Source organism: Lithobates pipiens, unplaced genomic scaffold, assembly GCF_037356315.1.
Source record: "Lithobates pipiens isolate NorthernLeopardFrog02 unplaced genomic scaffold, aLitPip1_a1.2 Scaffold_3, whole genome shotgun sequence".
NCBI classification, from domain to species: Eukaryota; Metazoa; Chordata; class Amphibia; order Anura; family Ranidae; genus Lithobates; species Lithobates pipiens.
The window spans coordinates 227,854,987-227,870,855 of NW_027507790.1; the positions used below are offsets into that span (position 1 = coordinate 227,854,987).

General features: G+C 42.2%; 1 protein-coding gene across 2 annotated transcripts in view; it reads left to right on the forward strand.

Annotated features, from left to right (window-relative positions):
• The window catches only part of LMBRD2 (LMBR1 domain containing 2), a 59,730-nt gene that overhangs the window by 24,043 nt on the left and 19,818 nt on the right, over positions 1 to 15,869 (forward strand). For both annotated transcript variants that reach the window (XM_077462858.1, XM_077462859.1), the window contains exons 7-10: positions 4,848 to 5,058; positions 10,564 to 10,638; positions 10,817 to 10,930; positions 15,292 to 15,475. In XM_077462858.1, coding sequence (XP_077318984.1) covers positions 4,848 to 5,058; positions 10,564 to 10,638; positions 10,817 to 10,930; positions 15,292 to 15,475 — 584 coding nt within the window. The remainder of the gene's footprint in view (positions 1 to 4,847; positions 5,059 to 10,563; positions 10,639 to 10,816; positions 10,931 to 15,291; positions 15,476 to 15,869) is intronic.

Here is a 15,869-nt window from a genome sequence, read left to right on the forward strand (position 1 = left end):
TGATTGGTCAGTTTGGCCGAGTGGCCCACTTTAGGAAGAGTCCAGGTGGTTTCAAACTTCTTCCGTTTATGGATGATGGAGCCAATTTGCTCATTGGGACTTTCAATGCTGCAGAAATTTTCTGTACCCTTCCCCAGATCTGTGCCTCCATACAATCCTGTCTCAGAGGTCTACAGACAATTCCTTGGATTTCATGGCTTGGTTTGTGCTCTGACATGCACTGTTAACTGTGGGACCTTATATAGACAGGTGTGTGCCTTTCCAAATCATGTGCAATCAACTGAATTTACCACAGGTGGACTCCAAGTTGTAGAAACATCTCAAGGCTGATCAGTGGAAACAGGATGCACCTGAGCTCAATTTTGAGTGTCATGGCAAAGGCTGTGAATACTTATGTATATGTGATTTTTTTTTTTTTTTTTTCATTTTTATCTTTTTAACCACTTAACAACTGGCCCATAGCCGAATGACGGCTACAGGGCGGTTGTTTAACTCTGGGATGCTGTCATATGACGTCCTCCCAGAATTCCGCTCTCGCGCGCCCCCTGGGGCTCGCACTCGAGAGCATCCGTGACCGCCGGGTGAACAGGACCCAGCGGATCACGGATCACGGTAAAGGCCGCTCATCACAGCCGTTTACCACGTGATCGCTCCGTCAAATGACGGAGTGATCACTTGTAAACAAACCGGCCTCATGTTATGACGCCGGTTCCTCCCTCCCCCTCTCTGTACCGATCGGTACAGCGGAGGGGGAAGAGATTGGTGTCAGCAGCGCTGTGGGCTGCATCTGCAGTGCCCACATCGCTGCTCACCGAAAATTAAACCCATCATACCCTGCCATTACTCTGCTGCATTACTCTGCTGCAATACTCTGCTATACCCTGCAGCAACACTCTGCAATGCCCTGCAACACCCGCCAATGCCCTGCAACACCCGCCAATGCCCTGCAACACCCGCCAATGCCCTGCAACACCCGCCAATGCCCTGCAACACCCTGCAATGCTCTGCAACACCCGTCAATACCCTGCAACACTCTGCAATGCTCTGCAACACCCGCCAATACCCTGCAACACTCTGCAATGCTCTGCAACACCCGCCAATACCCTGCAATGCTCTGCAATGCAATACTCTAAGATACCCAGTCATACTGAGATACCCAGTCATACTGAGATACCCAGTCATACCCAGCCATAGACATCCCCCCCCCCCCTCCCGCCTCCCTCCGGGGCTTCTACCGACTCGCCAATACGATCAAGGCCAGAATCTTTTTTTTTTTTTTTTTTTTCAGGCTTCCCAGCTTAGAGGTGAGATGTGGGGTCTTATTGACCCCATATCTCACTGTAAAGAGGACCTGTCATGCCATATTCCTATTACAAGGGATGTTTACATTCCTTGTAATAGGAATAAAAGTGATCAAAAAATTTATTTTTGGGGAAAAAAATGTCAAACTAAAATAAATAAAGTAAAATGAACAATAAAAAAATAATTTTTTTTAAAGCACCCCTGTCCCCATGTGCTCGCATGCAGAAGCGAACGCATACGTAAGTCCCGCCCACATATGAAAACGGTGTTCAAACCACACATGTGAGGTATCGCTGCAAACGTTAGAGCGAGAGCAATAATTCTAGCCCTAGACCTCCTCTGTAACTCAAAACATATAACCAGTAAAAAAAAATTTAAATAATCGCCTATGGGGATTTTTAAGTAGCGACGTTTGGCGCCATTCCACGAGCATGTGCAATTTTGAAGAGTGACATGTTGGGTATCTATTTACTCAGCGTAACTTCATCTTTCACATTATGCAAAAATTGGGCTAACTTTACTGTTTTTTTTTTTTTTTTTTTTTTTTTTTTTAAGCACAAAACTGTTTTTTTTCCAAAAAAAAGCATTCGAAAAATTGCTGCGCAAATACCGTGCGAGATAAAAAGTTGCAACGACCACCATTGTATTCTACAGGGTGTTTGCTAAAAAAACATATATAATGTTTTGGGGTTCTATGTAATTTTTTGGTGTCATCCATAAAAGTGAATCTTTACTGGCTACATAAGACCCCTTTCACACTGGGGCGTTTTTCAGGCATTTTTCAGGCGCTTTAGCGTTAAAAAAAAAAAGCGCCTGTAAAGAGCTTGGAAAAAGCCTCATCTGCAATCCCAATGTGAAAGCCCAAGTGCTTTAAGAACCCTTTCACACTGCCAGTGCCCGAAAAACATTCGTAAAGTGCCGCTTAAACTAGCGACGCTTTACCAGCGTTTTTCGAGCGCTAGTGGGACGCTTTTAACCCCTGCTAGTGGCCAAATAAAGGGTTAAAAGCACCCACAAAGCGCCGCTGCCAAAATCGCTTTGCAGGCGCTTTTCAGGCGTTTTGCAGGTGCTTCCCATTGATTTCAATGGGAAGGGGCGCTTTAGGAGCGTTGTATTCACTGCTCCAAAGCGCTGCAAAGAAGCTGCTTTTTTGACGCCCTGCCAGCACTCGGGCTTTTACATTGAGATTGCAGATGAGGCTTCTTCCAGGTGCTTTACATGCGCCTTTTTTAACGCAAAAGCACTTGAAAAACGCCCCAATGTAAAAGGGGATCTAATAGAGCAGCACAATTAATCGCAAAATCCCCCCCCCCCCCCCACGATCTTAATCCTGCAATTTCACGATTCGGTTAACAAGTGCAGAGCCGTTCTCTGCTCACAGCTGTCAAACTTTGCAGGCTGCTTTTTTTTTTTTTTTTTTTTTTTTTTTTTATCACAACACTGCTCAGCACTGAGAGATGAAAAGAAACGATGTATCATTTGGTTCTTTTAGAAATCAAAGAACTTCAGTCTGCAAATGAGTCCTTTTAACCACTTAGAAGACATAGAGGTCGATTCACTAAGCATTAAATAACAGCAAATAAAATTCAGTAAAATACTGCATGCCGTAAATCAGTTTAGAAAGTTCAATTTACCATTAAATACTGAATGCGATATTTGTTTGATTTAGCAGTAATTACCTCATTATTTTTTGCTTTAATTTACCGCATTGAGCTGGTTGCTAAAGAGCGGACCGGGGTTTGTCAAAAAGCCTTTTGCTGACATTTTGTTGCTTTCAAGTTAAAATCTGTATTTTCTGCTAGAAAATTATTTGGAAAGCCCAAACATTGCATATATTTTTTTAGCAGAGACCCTATAGAATAGTCTTTGCAATATTTTATGTCACACTGTATTTGCGCAACGGTCTTTCAAACGCAATTTTTTTGGGTAAAAATACATTTCAATGAATTTTAAAGAAACTAAACCATAAAGTTAGCACAATTTTTTTTTTGTAAAATGTGAAAAATGTTACGCCGAGAATCGTGATCTTTATTCTAAGTAAAAAAAAAAAAAAATTGTGGTTCTAATTTTATCCAGAATCGTGCAGCTCTATTACATATTGGAGTACAGCAAATAACTTGCTAATGCATTTCATATTGCCTAATGAGGCACTCCTTAAAGTGGTTGTAAACCCACTTTGAAAAAAAGTTTATTTTTTCTTTTTTTTTTCTTTCTTCCCCCTAACACCTGCAAGACAAAGGCATAATGAGCTACATGGAAGCCCTCGCTGCAGTGCCTGTACACAGCACCAGCCAGCGACATCGCTCCCAGGAGTTACTTGTGGGTATTGCGGCTCCGGCGCTGTGATTTGACCGGACCCGCGATTACGTCACTCCCGTGCATGCGCGCAGGAGGCGCAGATAATGGCACACTTACTGATGACATTGGCACATGCAGATACAGGGCAAGTCTAGGAGATATCCTGGTAGCTACAGGTAAGCCTTATTATAGGCTTACCTGTAGGAAAAAGTGGTTTACAACCACTTTAAAATGGCTGTAATATGAAATGTAAAAAGTCGTGCTTATTCCAGAAAAGTGAATCACTTAGTAGGGTGTCAAGGATGACGATGACTGCTTCAGAGCTTGCTGTTTTTTTGTTTTGTTTTTACCAATTTACCTAGAGTTCTGCTTTAACACATTTTATCAAAAGGTGAATGGATTACAATGGATATTTGTGAGAGCACTAGTGACATCTAGTGGCTATTGCAGTAAATGGATGAACTGTAAAAAGTAATGAAAATGTCAAAGGTTTTGGTCTGAAGGACAACATTATAAGATTCCTTTATTCCCCATTATTTTCCCTGTTTCACTTTTTAAGTCCTGGTTACTCATGCATTCCAGAATGCATAGATTTGCATGTCAAGTGAAAAAGCATTTCTTCCTAATGAAGGCTGTTCACATAGACGTGGTGCGATTCTGGTGTGGTTAAAAAAAAAAAAAAAAGGTCCTGTGCAAGTTTAGAGCAGAGCAGTTAAACTCTATAGCATGTGAGAATTGGGTCTGGACAGCGCAAATCACACGGAAAAATCACACTGGTACTCCAAATTGTACCACATCAATGTGAACCAGGGCTCAATCTGTGTATGTTCATGAAATTGGTTAGATGGCATTAAAGTAAAAATATATATTAACTAAACCCTCCCAACCTTTTTATAGCCAAGGAAGCTGCCATCTTAGTCTTTGATTTGCAGTTGGCATGGTGCTGCCCATGTGATCAGCTATGACACCAGCCATTTGATGGCTTGACAGTTCAGCTGAGAACTAACATAAGCACGTTAACTGTGGCAGTTATTATTCAGGCCTTGAATGTAACTGTTTTGGAAAACATAAATTGTTGTGTTTAGTTCTACTATAAAGGATGACCATAGTTGTACTATCATTAAAAAAAAAAAAAAATATTCCTATTTTTCCTTGGTATCTTGAAGTTGTACTTTTATCACACCATCCATTGTTTTTTTGTAACAAATCCCACCTTAAATCCGATGTTCTTTATTTTTTTTTTTAAGGTACCAGCTGCAGACCATTGGGATAGCGGCAGCCAACACATGGGGTCTGTTCCTCTTAGTTTTGCTGATGGGGTATGGCCTGGTGGAACTCCCCCGATCACACTGGAATGGGGCCAAGAAAGGCTATCTGCTAATGAAGACTTATTTCAAAGCAGCCAAACTTATGACAGAGAAAGCCGACGCTGAGGAGAACCTGGAGGATGTCATGGAGGTCAGATCAATATGTTCTTCTATATTTAGAATTCTTATAAATATTATAAAATTTTCTCAGCTCTATAGAAGTACCTGTAATAAAATAAAAATTTGCATTTTCCAGGAAAATTCTAATATATATTCTGTATATGTACATCCGTCCCTGCCCTCAGGGAGCTTACAATCTAAGGTCTCTAACTCACATTTATACATACACATAGTAAGGCCAATTTAGACAGGAGCCAGTTAACTTACCAGCATGTCTTTGGAGTGTGGGAGGGAACCGGAGAAGACGGAGGGAACCCACGCAGGCACAGGGAGAACATGCAAACTCTAAGCAGGTAGTGCCATGGTTGGGATTTGAACCGATGACCTTAGTGCTGCTCGGCAGAAAATGCTAGTTAACAGATCCTTACTCTTAACCCTGAAGGTCTACTAGCAGAAGATTGATGCTTGGAGTTAGGAAACTTCACTTTTCATTAAGCAGCTTATAGATGAGTTTATTTTCAACAGTCCGTGATGGGGGAATGCCTCCCACAGCACTATTGTGTTCTGCCGGTGTAGGTGGGGGGGGGAGGTGCAGGGAGACTTCCCATCTGGCAGAACACATTGATTACTGCTGGCAGCTATAGCTGCTGGCAGTAATCTCATGTAAAAAGCCATCAGGATTGATCGACTTGGGTGCAATTAACCTGCCCATACATGGATTGATTCTCGGCCATTCTCTGCTGAACCGTCTGAAATTTGATCCATGTATTGCTGGCTTTAGGCTGTCCTTTTTATGTTCCCCTTTCCCTATGGTGCAGTGCCAATCCTGAGATGGTCACTATGTGTCTGTGATGTAACAACAAGGTTCTGGTTTATTCCTATGGATGGGCTCATACTCAGGATGTACTCAGGTAATTATTGGCCCACTATGGAGAAAGTGGGGATCCATAAAGAAGAACTTAACTTTAATAAAACCTTGAGGAAAGAGATATGGAAGTTGCCATTGCTGACTTTTATTAAAGGTTTCTTATCATTTTTATTATGAGTCACTAACCCAGAACAAGCATGCCGCCAATGGAATATGAAAAATTGAAGCTCCGTACTGCAGTCTTGTTACAGGTCTGTAAATATCTAGATGGTTTGGGATGGCAGCCTTGTAAGGTGCACCTTTTTTGATGTTACACTTCAAAGGGGTTAATAAACCTTGAGTGTGTATATAGTGAGCCCAGCTTACCGTTTTAGGTGCCCACATTTAAATCAACCCCGTGTGGTTAAAATAAAATTCCAATGAAAGGTCCCTGCTATAGAAGAGCTTTCATTACTGTCCTCTCTGGTGACTTATGTCTGCAAATGTTTCGCAAACATCCTTCCGCACTTCAGGAACGTTGGAGGCTTGTGTTCCTCACCACTTACCATTGTTCCCCTATCCAACCCCCATGTGTCAACTCTGAAGCCTGGTACACATTTATTTTTATTTTTTTCTCGGGTTGAACGAAAGAAAATTGTCAGCTCTGGTCAGTGCTGCTGTACTAAGGATCCAATGTTGGTACAGCAATCTCCCCCACTGAGCTTTGGTGTTCTGAAAGGGGGACGACCCCCCCCCTGCCAGAACTCTCCAATCAGCACTCTCAGCCAATGACTGCTGGTTTTCCACTCCCGAACGGCCGGCTTCTGTCAGACCGGCTAGCTGGACCGGCCATGGGCCGTGTGTGTGTGTGTGTTTGTTTTGTTTGTGCTTTTTTTTTTTTTTTTTTTTTTACCTGGCGATGTCTCCCGACATTCGACCTGTGTGTACGGGGCTGTAGTCCTGTTGTCATGTAGGGGTTGGAGGGAACCACAGCAGGGGACAAAGCCAACACTTTTTGAAGTGTTAAATACCAAGGAGCCTTACAGAGACAGCAATACTGAAACAGAGGGTAAGTAGGAAAGCACACTTTAAAGCGGAGGTCCACCCTAAAGTTGACCTCCGCTCATCGGAACCCTCCCCCCCCTCCGGCGCCACAATTGGCATTTTTCAGGGGGGAGGGGGGTGCAGATACCTGTACAGTACAGGTATTCTGCACCCACTTCCGGGATAGCTCTCTGCGGAAAGGGGCGTAGATTACGCCCCTTTCCGCAAGTGCCTGCCCCTTTCCACAAGTGCCTGCCCCTTTCCGCAAGTGCCCCGCTGCCTGCTGGGAAACACACAGATCCCAGAGGCAGCGGGGACCATCCTTATTGCGCAGCGCGATTCGCGCATGCGCAGTAGGGAACTGGGAAATGAAGCCGAAAGGCTCCATTTCCTGATTCCCATACCCAAGATGGCGGCGGCAGCACCCGAGAAACGATCTACAGATCGGCTTCGGGTGCCGACATCGCGGGCGCGCTGGACAGGTAAGTGTCACTATTTTAAAAGTCAGCAGCTGCAGTATTTGTAGCTGCTGGCTTTTAAAAAAAAAAAAAAAAACGCGGAGTCCCGGCGGACTCCCGCTTTAAGGCATTAGGACAGATGTATTTCAAACTGGAGGCTGTGCCAAAAAAGGCGCCTCCAAGGCTTTGCACTATCAAGAGATGGATTGGGAAGGGGAGGATCAGAGAAGACAGGATCAAACAGCCTTTTTACCCAATGCGGAGGATTAACCCCTTAGGTTCCACAGTGAGTTTAACAATCGTGCTTTATTGCATAGACTGATTTGTACTGTTGTGGGTTTAGTAACACTGTAAGCCTTCTGGTCGCCAAGGCACAAAGTATACCCAGTGATGGAATGACACCACCTGCCTGGAGTTTGTATGTTCTCCCTATGCTTGTGTGGATTTTCTTCCAGGTACTCCGGTTTCCTCCCACAATCCAAATGCTTGCTAGTAAGGATAATTGGCTCCTGACTAAATTGGCCCTAGTATATGGACAGTTCCTTGAAAAAGTATTCATACCCCTTGAATTTTTCCACATTTTGTCATGTTACAACAAAAAACTTAAATGTATTTTATTGGGATTTTATGTGATAGACAAACACAAAGTGGCACATAATTGTGAAGTGGAAGGAAAATGATAAATTATTTTAATTTTTTTTTTACAAATAAATATGTGAAAAGTGTGGTGTGCATTTGTATTCGGCCCCCACCCCACCGCCCCCCCCCCCCGAGTCAATACTTTAGAACCACCTTTCACTGCAATTACAGCTGCAAGTCATTTTGGGGATGTCTCCACCAGCTTTGCACATCTAGGGAGTGACCTTTTTTGCCCATTCTTCTTTGCAAAATAGCTCAAGCTCTGTCAGATTGGATAAAGAGCGTCTGTGAACAGCAATTTTTCAAGTCTTGCCACAGATTCTCAATTGGATTTAGGTCTGAACTTTGGCTGTTCTATTCTAACACATGAACATGCTTTGATCTAAATCATTCCATGGTAGCTCTGGCTGTATGTTTAGGGTCGCTGTCCTGTTGGGAGGTGAACCTCCGCTCCAGTCTCAAGTCTTTTGCAGACTCTAATGCCGTGTACACACGATCGGAATTCTCAATCGGAAAAAAGCTCTGATGGTTTTCCCGATGGAATTCCACTCAAGCTGTCTTGCCTACACACGATCACACCAAATTCTGATTGTTTAGAACGCGGTGACGTACAACATGTACGACAGGACTAGAAAAAGGACGTTCAATACCCAGTAGCCAATAGCTTCCGTCTTGTAGATGAACCTGGGCATGTGTGATTTTTGGCGTGTCGGAATTGCATACACACAGTCGGAATTTCCGATAGTTTTTCCGTTGGGAAAATTGAGAACATAAATTTTTGGCTGGCGGAAATTCGGACAGCTAAATTCCGATGGAGCATACACACGGTCGCATTTCCTGATGAAAAGCTTTCATCGGTCTTTTTCTGGCTGGAATTCCGATCGTGTGTGCGGGGCAGAACTGTTTTTCTTCTCTTCTAAGATTGCCCTGTATTTGGCTCAATCCATCTTCCCAACAACTCTGACCAGCTTCCCTGTCCCTGCTGAAGAAAAGTATCCCCATAACATGATCCTTCCACCACCATGTTTCTCAGTGGGGATGGTGTGTTCAGGGGGATGTGCAGTGTTAGTTTTCCACCATACATAGCATTTTGCTTTTAGGCCAAAAAGTTCAATTTTGGTCTCTGAGCAGAGCACCTTCTTCCACATGTTTGCTGTGTCCTCCCACATGGTTTATTGCAAACGAGGCTTCTTATGGGGGCAAACCGAAGAAGGAATCCACCGGTGCTGGGCGTCCAGCCCGGCGGAAGTAAACCTTGCTGGGGACTCGGCTGGAAAGGCCGAGATCATTTGTTTTCTTTTGATCCCGGTTTTTCCTGCCTGGAGGAGAGATGTGGAGTCTTATAGACCCCACATCTCTCCATAAAGAGGACCGATCATGCCATATTCCTATTACAAGTGATGTTTACATTCCTTGTAATAGGAATAAAAGTGATTAAAACCTTGCATTCTCACACACAGAAGCAAACGCATACGTACGTCATGCCCACATATGTAAACGGCATTTAAACCACACATGTGAGGTGTCACTGCGAACATTAGAGCGAGAATAACAATTCTAGTCTAAGAACTCCACTGTAACTCTAAACAGGTAACCTGTAAAGCATTTTAAAATGTCGCCTATGGAGATTTTTAAGTACTAAAGTTTGGGGCCATTCCACAAGTGTGCGCAATTTTAAAGTATGACGTTTTGGGTATCTATTTACTCGGCGTAACCTCATCTTAAGCATTATACAAAAAATTGGCCTAACTTTTACGTTTTTTGTTTGTTTTGTTTTTTTATTTATCATGAAAGTTTTTATTTATTTATTTTTTTCCAAAAAAATTACGTTTGAAAAATTGCTGCGTAAATACCATGTAACGTAAAAAGTTGCCATGGCCGCCATTTTATTCCCTACGGTCACTGCTAAAAAAAAAACCATATATATAATGTTTGGGAGTTCTGAGTAACTTTTCTAGAAAAAAAATTATGATTTTTTACATGTAGGATGGAAGTGCCAGCATTGGCCTGGATGGGAAGTGTTTAAACTTCTCCAAATTTATCCCTGATCTGTTTGGTGTGTTCCTTGGTCTTCATAATGCACATGTACAGCTGTATTTATACCTATATTAAATTACACACAGGTGGACTATTTACTAATTAGGTGACTTCTGAAGGCAATTGGTTCCACTCGTTTTTAGTTAGCGGTATCCGAGTATAGGGGGCTGAATACAAATGCACACCACACTTTTCACATGTTTATTTGTAAAAAAAAAAATATCGAAAACCATTTATCATTTTCCTTCCACTTAACAATTTTGTGCCACTTTGTTTTGGTCTATCGCATAAATTCCCAATGAAATACATTTATATTTTTGGTTGAAATATGACAAAATGTGAAAATTGTCAAGGGGTGTGAATACTTTCTTAAGGCACTGTATGTGAGTTAGGGACCTTCGATTGTAATCTCCTTGAGGGCAATCTATATGTAAAGTTCTGTGTAAATTGATGGCGCTATAGAAGTACCTGAAATACAAAATAAATAAAATATGTTGTGGTTTTTCTACAGGAAGTCCGTAAAGTGAATGAATGCATCAAATACAATCATCCCCTGCGCAAGTGTGTTGACACCATCCTAAGGAAGGTAAATGAAGAATCGTTTATCAGTATTTGGTAAACGAGTCAAATCCCATCATAGACGATACAGAACAGCACAGTCCTGATTGCTTCTTTAGAAACACTCAATGGTAGCTTATAGCTTACTGTCATTGTGGGGACTAATCCTAGGATGGCAGGAATTATATGTATGATTTCTTTCTTAGTGTCCCACCGAGTACCAGGAGAAAATGGGAAGGAATATGGATGATTATGAGGACTTCGAGGAAAAGAATATTAACTATCCCAGTGAGAAAACCCTAGTAAAACTTCACAAACAGGTAACTTCTGACTAATGGGCCTCAGGGGGAAAGGGGGAATATAGGATTTTATCAACCACTTCAATACCGGGCACTTAAACACCTTCCTGCCCAGACCAATTTTCAGCTTTCAGCGCTGTTGCAATTTAATGACAATTGCACGGTCATGCTACACTGTACCCAAATGAAATTTTTATCATTTTTTCCCCACAAATAGAGCTTTCTTTTGGTGGTATTTGATCACCTCTACGGTTTTTATCTTTTTGCTAAACAAATAAAAAAAATACCGAATTATTATTATTATTATTATTATTATTATTATTATTATTATTTTTTTTTTGTTTCAGTTTCAAAACTTTGTAAATAAGTAAGTTTTCTCCTTCACTGATGGGCCCTGATGGGGCTACACTGATGGGCACTGATAGGCGGCGCTGATGGGCGACATGGATGGGAACTGATAGGCGGCATTGTATTTTTATACTGTACTAATGGATGCCAATCAGTGCCAAACAATAATGCATGCCAATCAGTGATGCCCATTGTGGACACTGATTGGCATCCATTGTGGGCTCTGACTGGAATCCCTGGGGGTCTAGGGTGGCATACCTTGTGCTGGGCATACCTGGTGGTCTGGTGGCGTCCCTGGTGGTCCAGTGTGGGCATCCTCTGGGGGCTGCGCTGATAATCGATCAGCACAGACCCCCCCTGTCAGAGGAGCAGCCGATCGGCTCTCCTCTACTCGCGTCTGACAGACGCGAGTGAGGAAAAGCCAATCACCGGCTCTTCCTATTTACACTGTGATCAGCCATGATTGGACACGGCTGATCACATGGTAAAGAGTCTCACCCCGCAACAACGATCGCCGCGATGCGCGCCCCCGGGGGTGCACAGCGGCTCAAAATCCTGATCACGTCATATGACGTCCGGTCAGGATTTTGAAACCACTATGCCGCCGTGCTTTTGTTATAGGGCGGACGGAAAGTGGTTAAAGTGTTTCTATAGCCAAAAGTTTCTTCTCCTTTTTTTATTTTTTTATTTTTTTTTTATTCTTCCCCACTGGCAAGATTCACTTTTTTTATCCTGTTTGCCAGTGAGACAGAAACTGAGGGGAAATCCAAAGCCCCCATTCACATTGAGTGTTTTTCTTCTAGTTTCCCCATGCCGGAATACATTCAACATGCACAATCCTATTCTTCCATAATATCCCTGTTCGCACTTTTGCGCTCAGTCACCCTACACTCAAGTACACAAGCTTTTTTTTTTTTTTTTTTTTTTTTACGTATTCCGGTATTTTTGGTCCCTTAAACTTCAACGGGAATGCCTGTAAATGTAGCGTAGATGTGTTTTTAGTAGGCATTTTTAAAGGCAAACTCCACTTCACTTTTGTGGGGGGGGGGGGGGGGGGGATCTTATAAAAAATAGTGTATACAATTGCAACACAAGTCATATTGTATTTGAAAGTAAATGGCCCTTTTTCAATCTGCAGCCACTCTAATTTTCTGAAAATGCTCTACAATATGGCTACCTGGAGGTGTTCTGTACAGAGTGTGTACTGACCACTCCCTAGAAACATCATTTCCTGCTTCTGTGATTGGCTCACCAATTTTTACCAGAAGTCTGCCCCAGTGTGAAAGCAGCCTTAAAGTGATTGTAAAGCTTCAAATATATATTTTTTTCAAAATAACAAACATATCATACTTACCTCCACTGTGCAGCTCGTTTTGCACAGAGTGGCCCCGAACACTGACTTCTGGGGTCCCTTGTGGCTCCTCCCCGCATCAGATAACCCCCTAGGAGAAGCGCTCTCCCAGGGGGTTACCTTGCAGGCGCACTCTTGAGTCCAGCATATGGCGTCCATAGCCGCTAAATGTATGACTCGCCCCCTGGAGCCCGCGTCATTGGATTTGATTGACCACCTCGGGAGCCAATGACTGCGCTGCTATCAATCTATTCAATCAAGTGCCGAGAACCCCAGGCAGAGGGACAGTGCGTCCTCGCCTTTGGAAATTCCTGGGCTCAGGTAAGTAAAACGAAGGGGGGGCGGTCACTGCCAGGTGTTTTTTCACCTTAATGCATAGGATGCAACCCCTTTAAGGAGACTCATGTCCCAGTGTCTGAGATGGGCATTTCCTATTACACAGATTACCTCTCACTTCCTGTAGCATCTGTGGGATAGGTAGTGATTAGGGATGAGCTCAGGCGTGTTCGCATGGTACACATGCAGAGCCCACCAGGAAGTCGGCGCAGCTCTGCGCTAATCACAGGCAGTGAGACATTGCCTGATCTCTGCAGCTGCAGGTCGGGGCAATGTCTCACTGCCTGTGATTAGCGCAGCGCTGCGCGACTTCCTGGTGGGCTCTGCACGTGTTCCATGCGAACACACCTGAGCTCATCCCTAGTAGTGATGGCAAATTGCCCGAACAAGACAGGCAGGGAGATTTTACCCTTCTCTACTCTATCCAAAATGTTAAAAAAAGAAAGTTTACTTATACATACATTTCGGGTGTACACGTTTGAATTCAGTGGAGAAATAACAACCTAGCTTTACCTTCAAAACAAATAATGAGGATCTTGAAAAATATAAAAATAAAGATATAAATGGTGCGTGGTGATGATCGACAGCTGCTAGCGCTAATCATCATGTCTCATAAAGCCATGTGAAGACAATAAAATAAAAAAACTACTATGCTGCACTATCTCCTGATATTGATTCCAATAAGATTTTAAAGTGCCAACATTGCAATATTGAAACTGAAAAATAAAACTTGATAAACTAACAAAGAAATAATATTACAAAAAATGTATATAAAGTCGTTTGATTGTTGTGGTGATAAAAACTGTGTCACATTCCAAAAACAAAATAAATAATAAACCAACTTAAAAAAATATATATATATATATATTTAACAGTGACATCCTAATCAAATGATGAAGATCGGTCCAGCATAATTGGTGTTATATAGTCCTTATCAAAGTTATAATGATGACTTCATAAAAAAACAGCGTGGTCTGCTTCACAGGGAACGGACATACGACCTCAATCAAAACCCAGCATTTTAAGGCACACTACAGAGTGGTGCACTAAATGCACCTTACCCATGTGAGTACCCTGGACTGGGGCTTTTTGTTTGTACAATAAAATTATGTTAAAACTATCACGCTATGGAGTTTCTCTTTCACTGTTTGCATATGAGGACACAGCACCAGTGAGTAGTTTGGAACCATACAGCTAACTTGGAATCCCTGAGTTGATTCATATCTGTGGTTGACTGAACTTAATTGCGGGGTCACATGCTCTAAGGGGAGCAGCCATTGTCTGAGGGTGGGGGAGCACCTGAGTGTGGACTCCCACACATTGCTTTCACGTTTTTATGAAGTCCCCATTATACCTTTGATAAGGACTATATACCAATTATGCTGGACTGATTAGGACATCACTGTTACATGCACTATAGCATTTATGATTCAGGCTTGTGGCACCATATATATAATATTTTAAAAAGTTTGTTTATTATTTTCATTATGTTTGTGAACTGTAACTCTTAAAGGGGAGGGCCAGCAGAATTTTTTTTAATTTTTTTTAAGTCAGCAGCTACAAACACTGTAGCTGCTGACTTATTTAATAAGCGCACTTACCTGTCCAGGGCGCCCGCGATGTCGGGCGCCCTAGGCCGACCCCTCTCTCGGGTCCCAGCGCCATTCTATCTAAGGGAAACAGGCAGTGGAGCCTTTCTGCTTCACTGCCCGTTTCCTACTGCGCATGCTCGAGTCACTCAGCTCTTTGTGAATGGGGCGCGCTGTGTTCTGGGACACAGTTCCTAGAACACACCGCGCCCCATTCCCCAGAAGACAACGCGAGGAGGAGAAGACTGAAGATCACCGCAGAGTAGGAAGAGGCAGATTAGAATGATCTGCCTAGCAACAGGCATTTATTTATTTATTTATTTTATTTTTTTGGGAACATTTTAATGTCATTTTGTTTTTTAGGGTGGCCCTCCACTTCACTTCAAAACAGTTTTTATCACCACAGCAATCAAAAGACTCTATCTATCTATCTATCTATCTATATCATATATATATATATATATATATATATATATATATATATATATATATATATATATATATATATATATATATATATATATATATATATATATATATATATATATATATATATATTTTTTTATAATATATTATTTCTTTAGTCTATCACACTTTTATTTTTCAGTTTCAATATCGCAATGTTGGCACTTTAAAATCATTGTTGGAATTAATATCAGGAGATGACGCAGTATAGTAATTTTCTATTTTATAAATTGGCTTACCTTGATGATGATGGTGTTCTCTCCGCTTACATCTCTTGTCTTGATTTCTTGAAGGCGATCTACGCAGTCCAGAGACATAACCGGACTCAGGTTCAGTGGCGCATTATTCTGGAACAAGCTTTTCACTTGGAGGACGTTGCTAAAAATGAGACAAGTGCTGCCAGACAGTTTGTACACACCTTCCCCCAACAGGAACCGGAAAGTTGGATCACGCGAAGATTCTACACTCCTTCTGTTGGTATGAGCAGTATACATGTCATACACTGCACTGTATGATGCGCCACACTGGTAGACAAACGATTAATGGCTTTATTTGACAGTAGTGTTTAAAATGTATTAAAGTATAACTAAAGGCAAAAGGTGTGTTTTTAGTTTTGGATGGAGTGGAGAGGGATTAGAACACCTCTCAGTTATTATGGATGTCTGTGCGATAGAGAGCGAGATTCACCCTCTATTTTTCCTGTTTTCCATTAATACTGAAAGTTAAAAAAAATAAAAATAAATCCCAAATTTTGGGTTGTCCCGAGAAAAGTAATAGAGGGGAAATCTTCCACTGGGGACACTAGTTCTGGTGACCTGGGGATCCCAGAGGAACTCCCTTAACCACTAACCAGCGTCATTATACTGCGGCA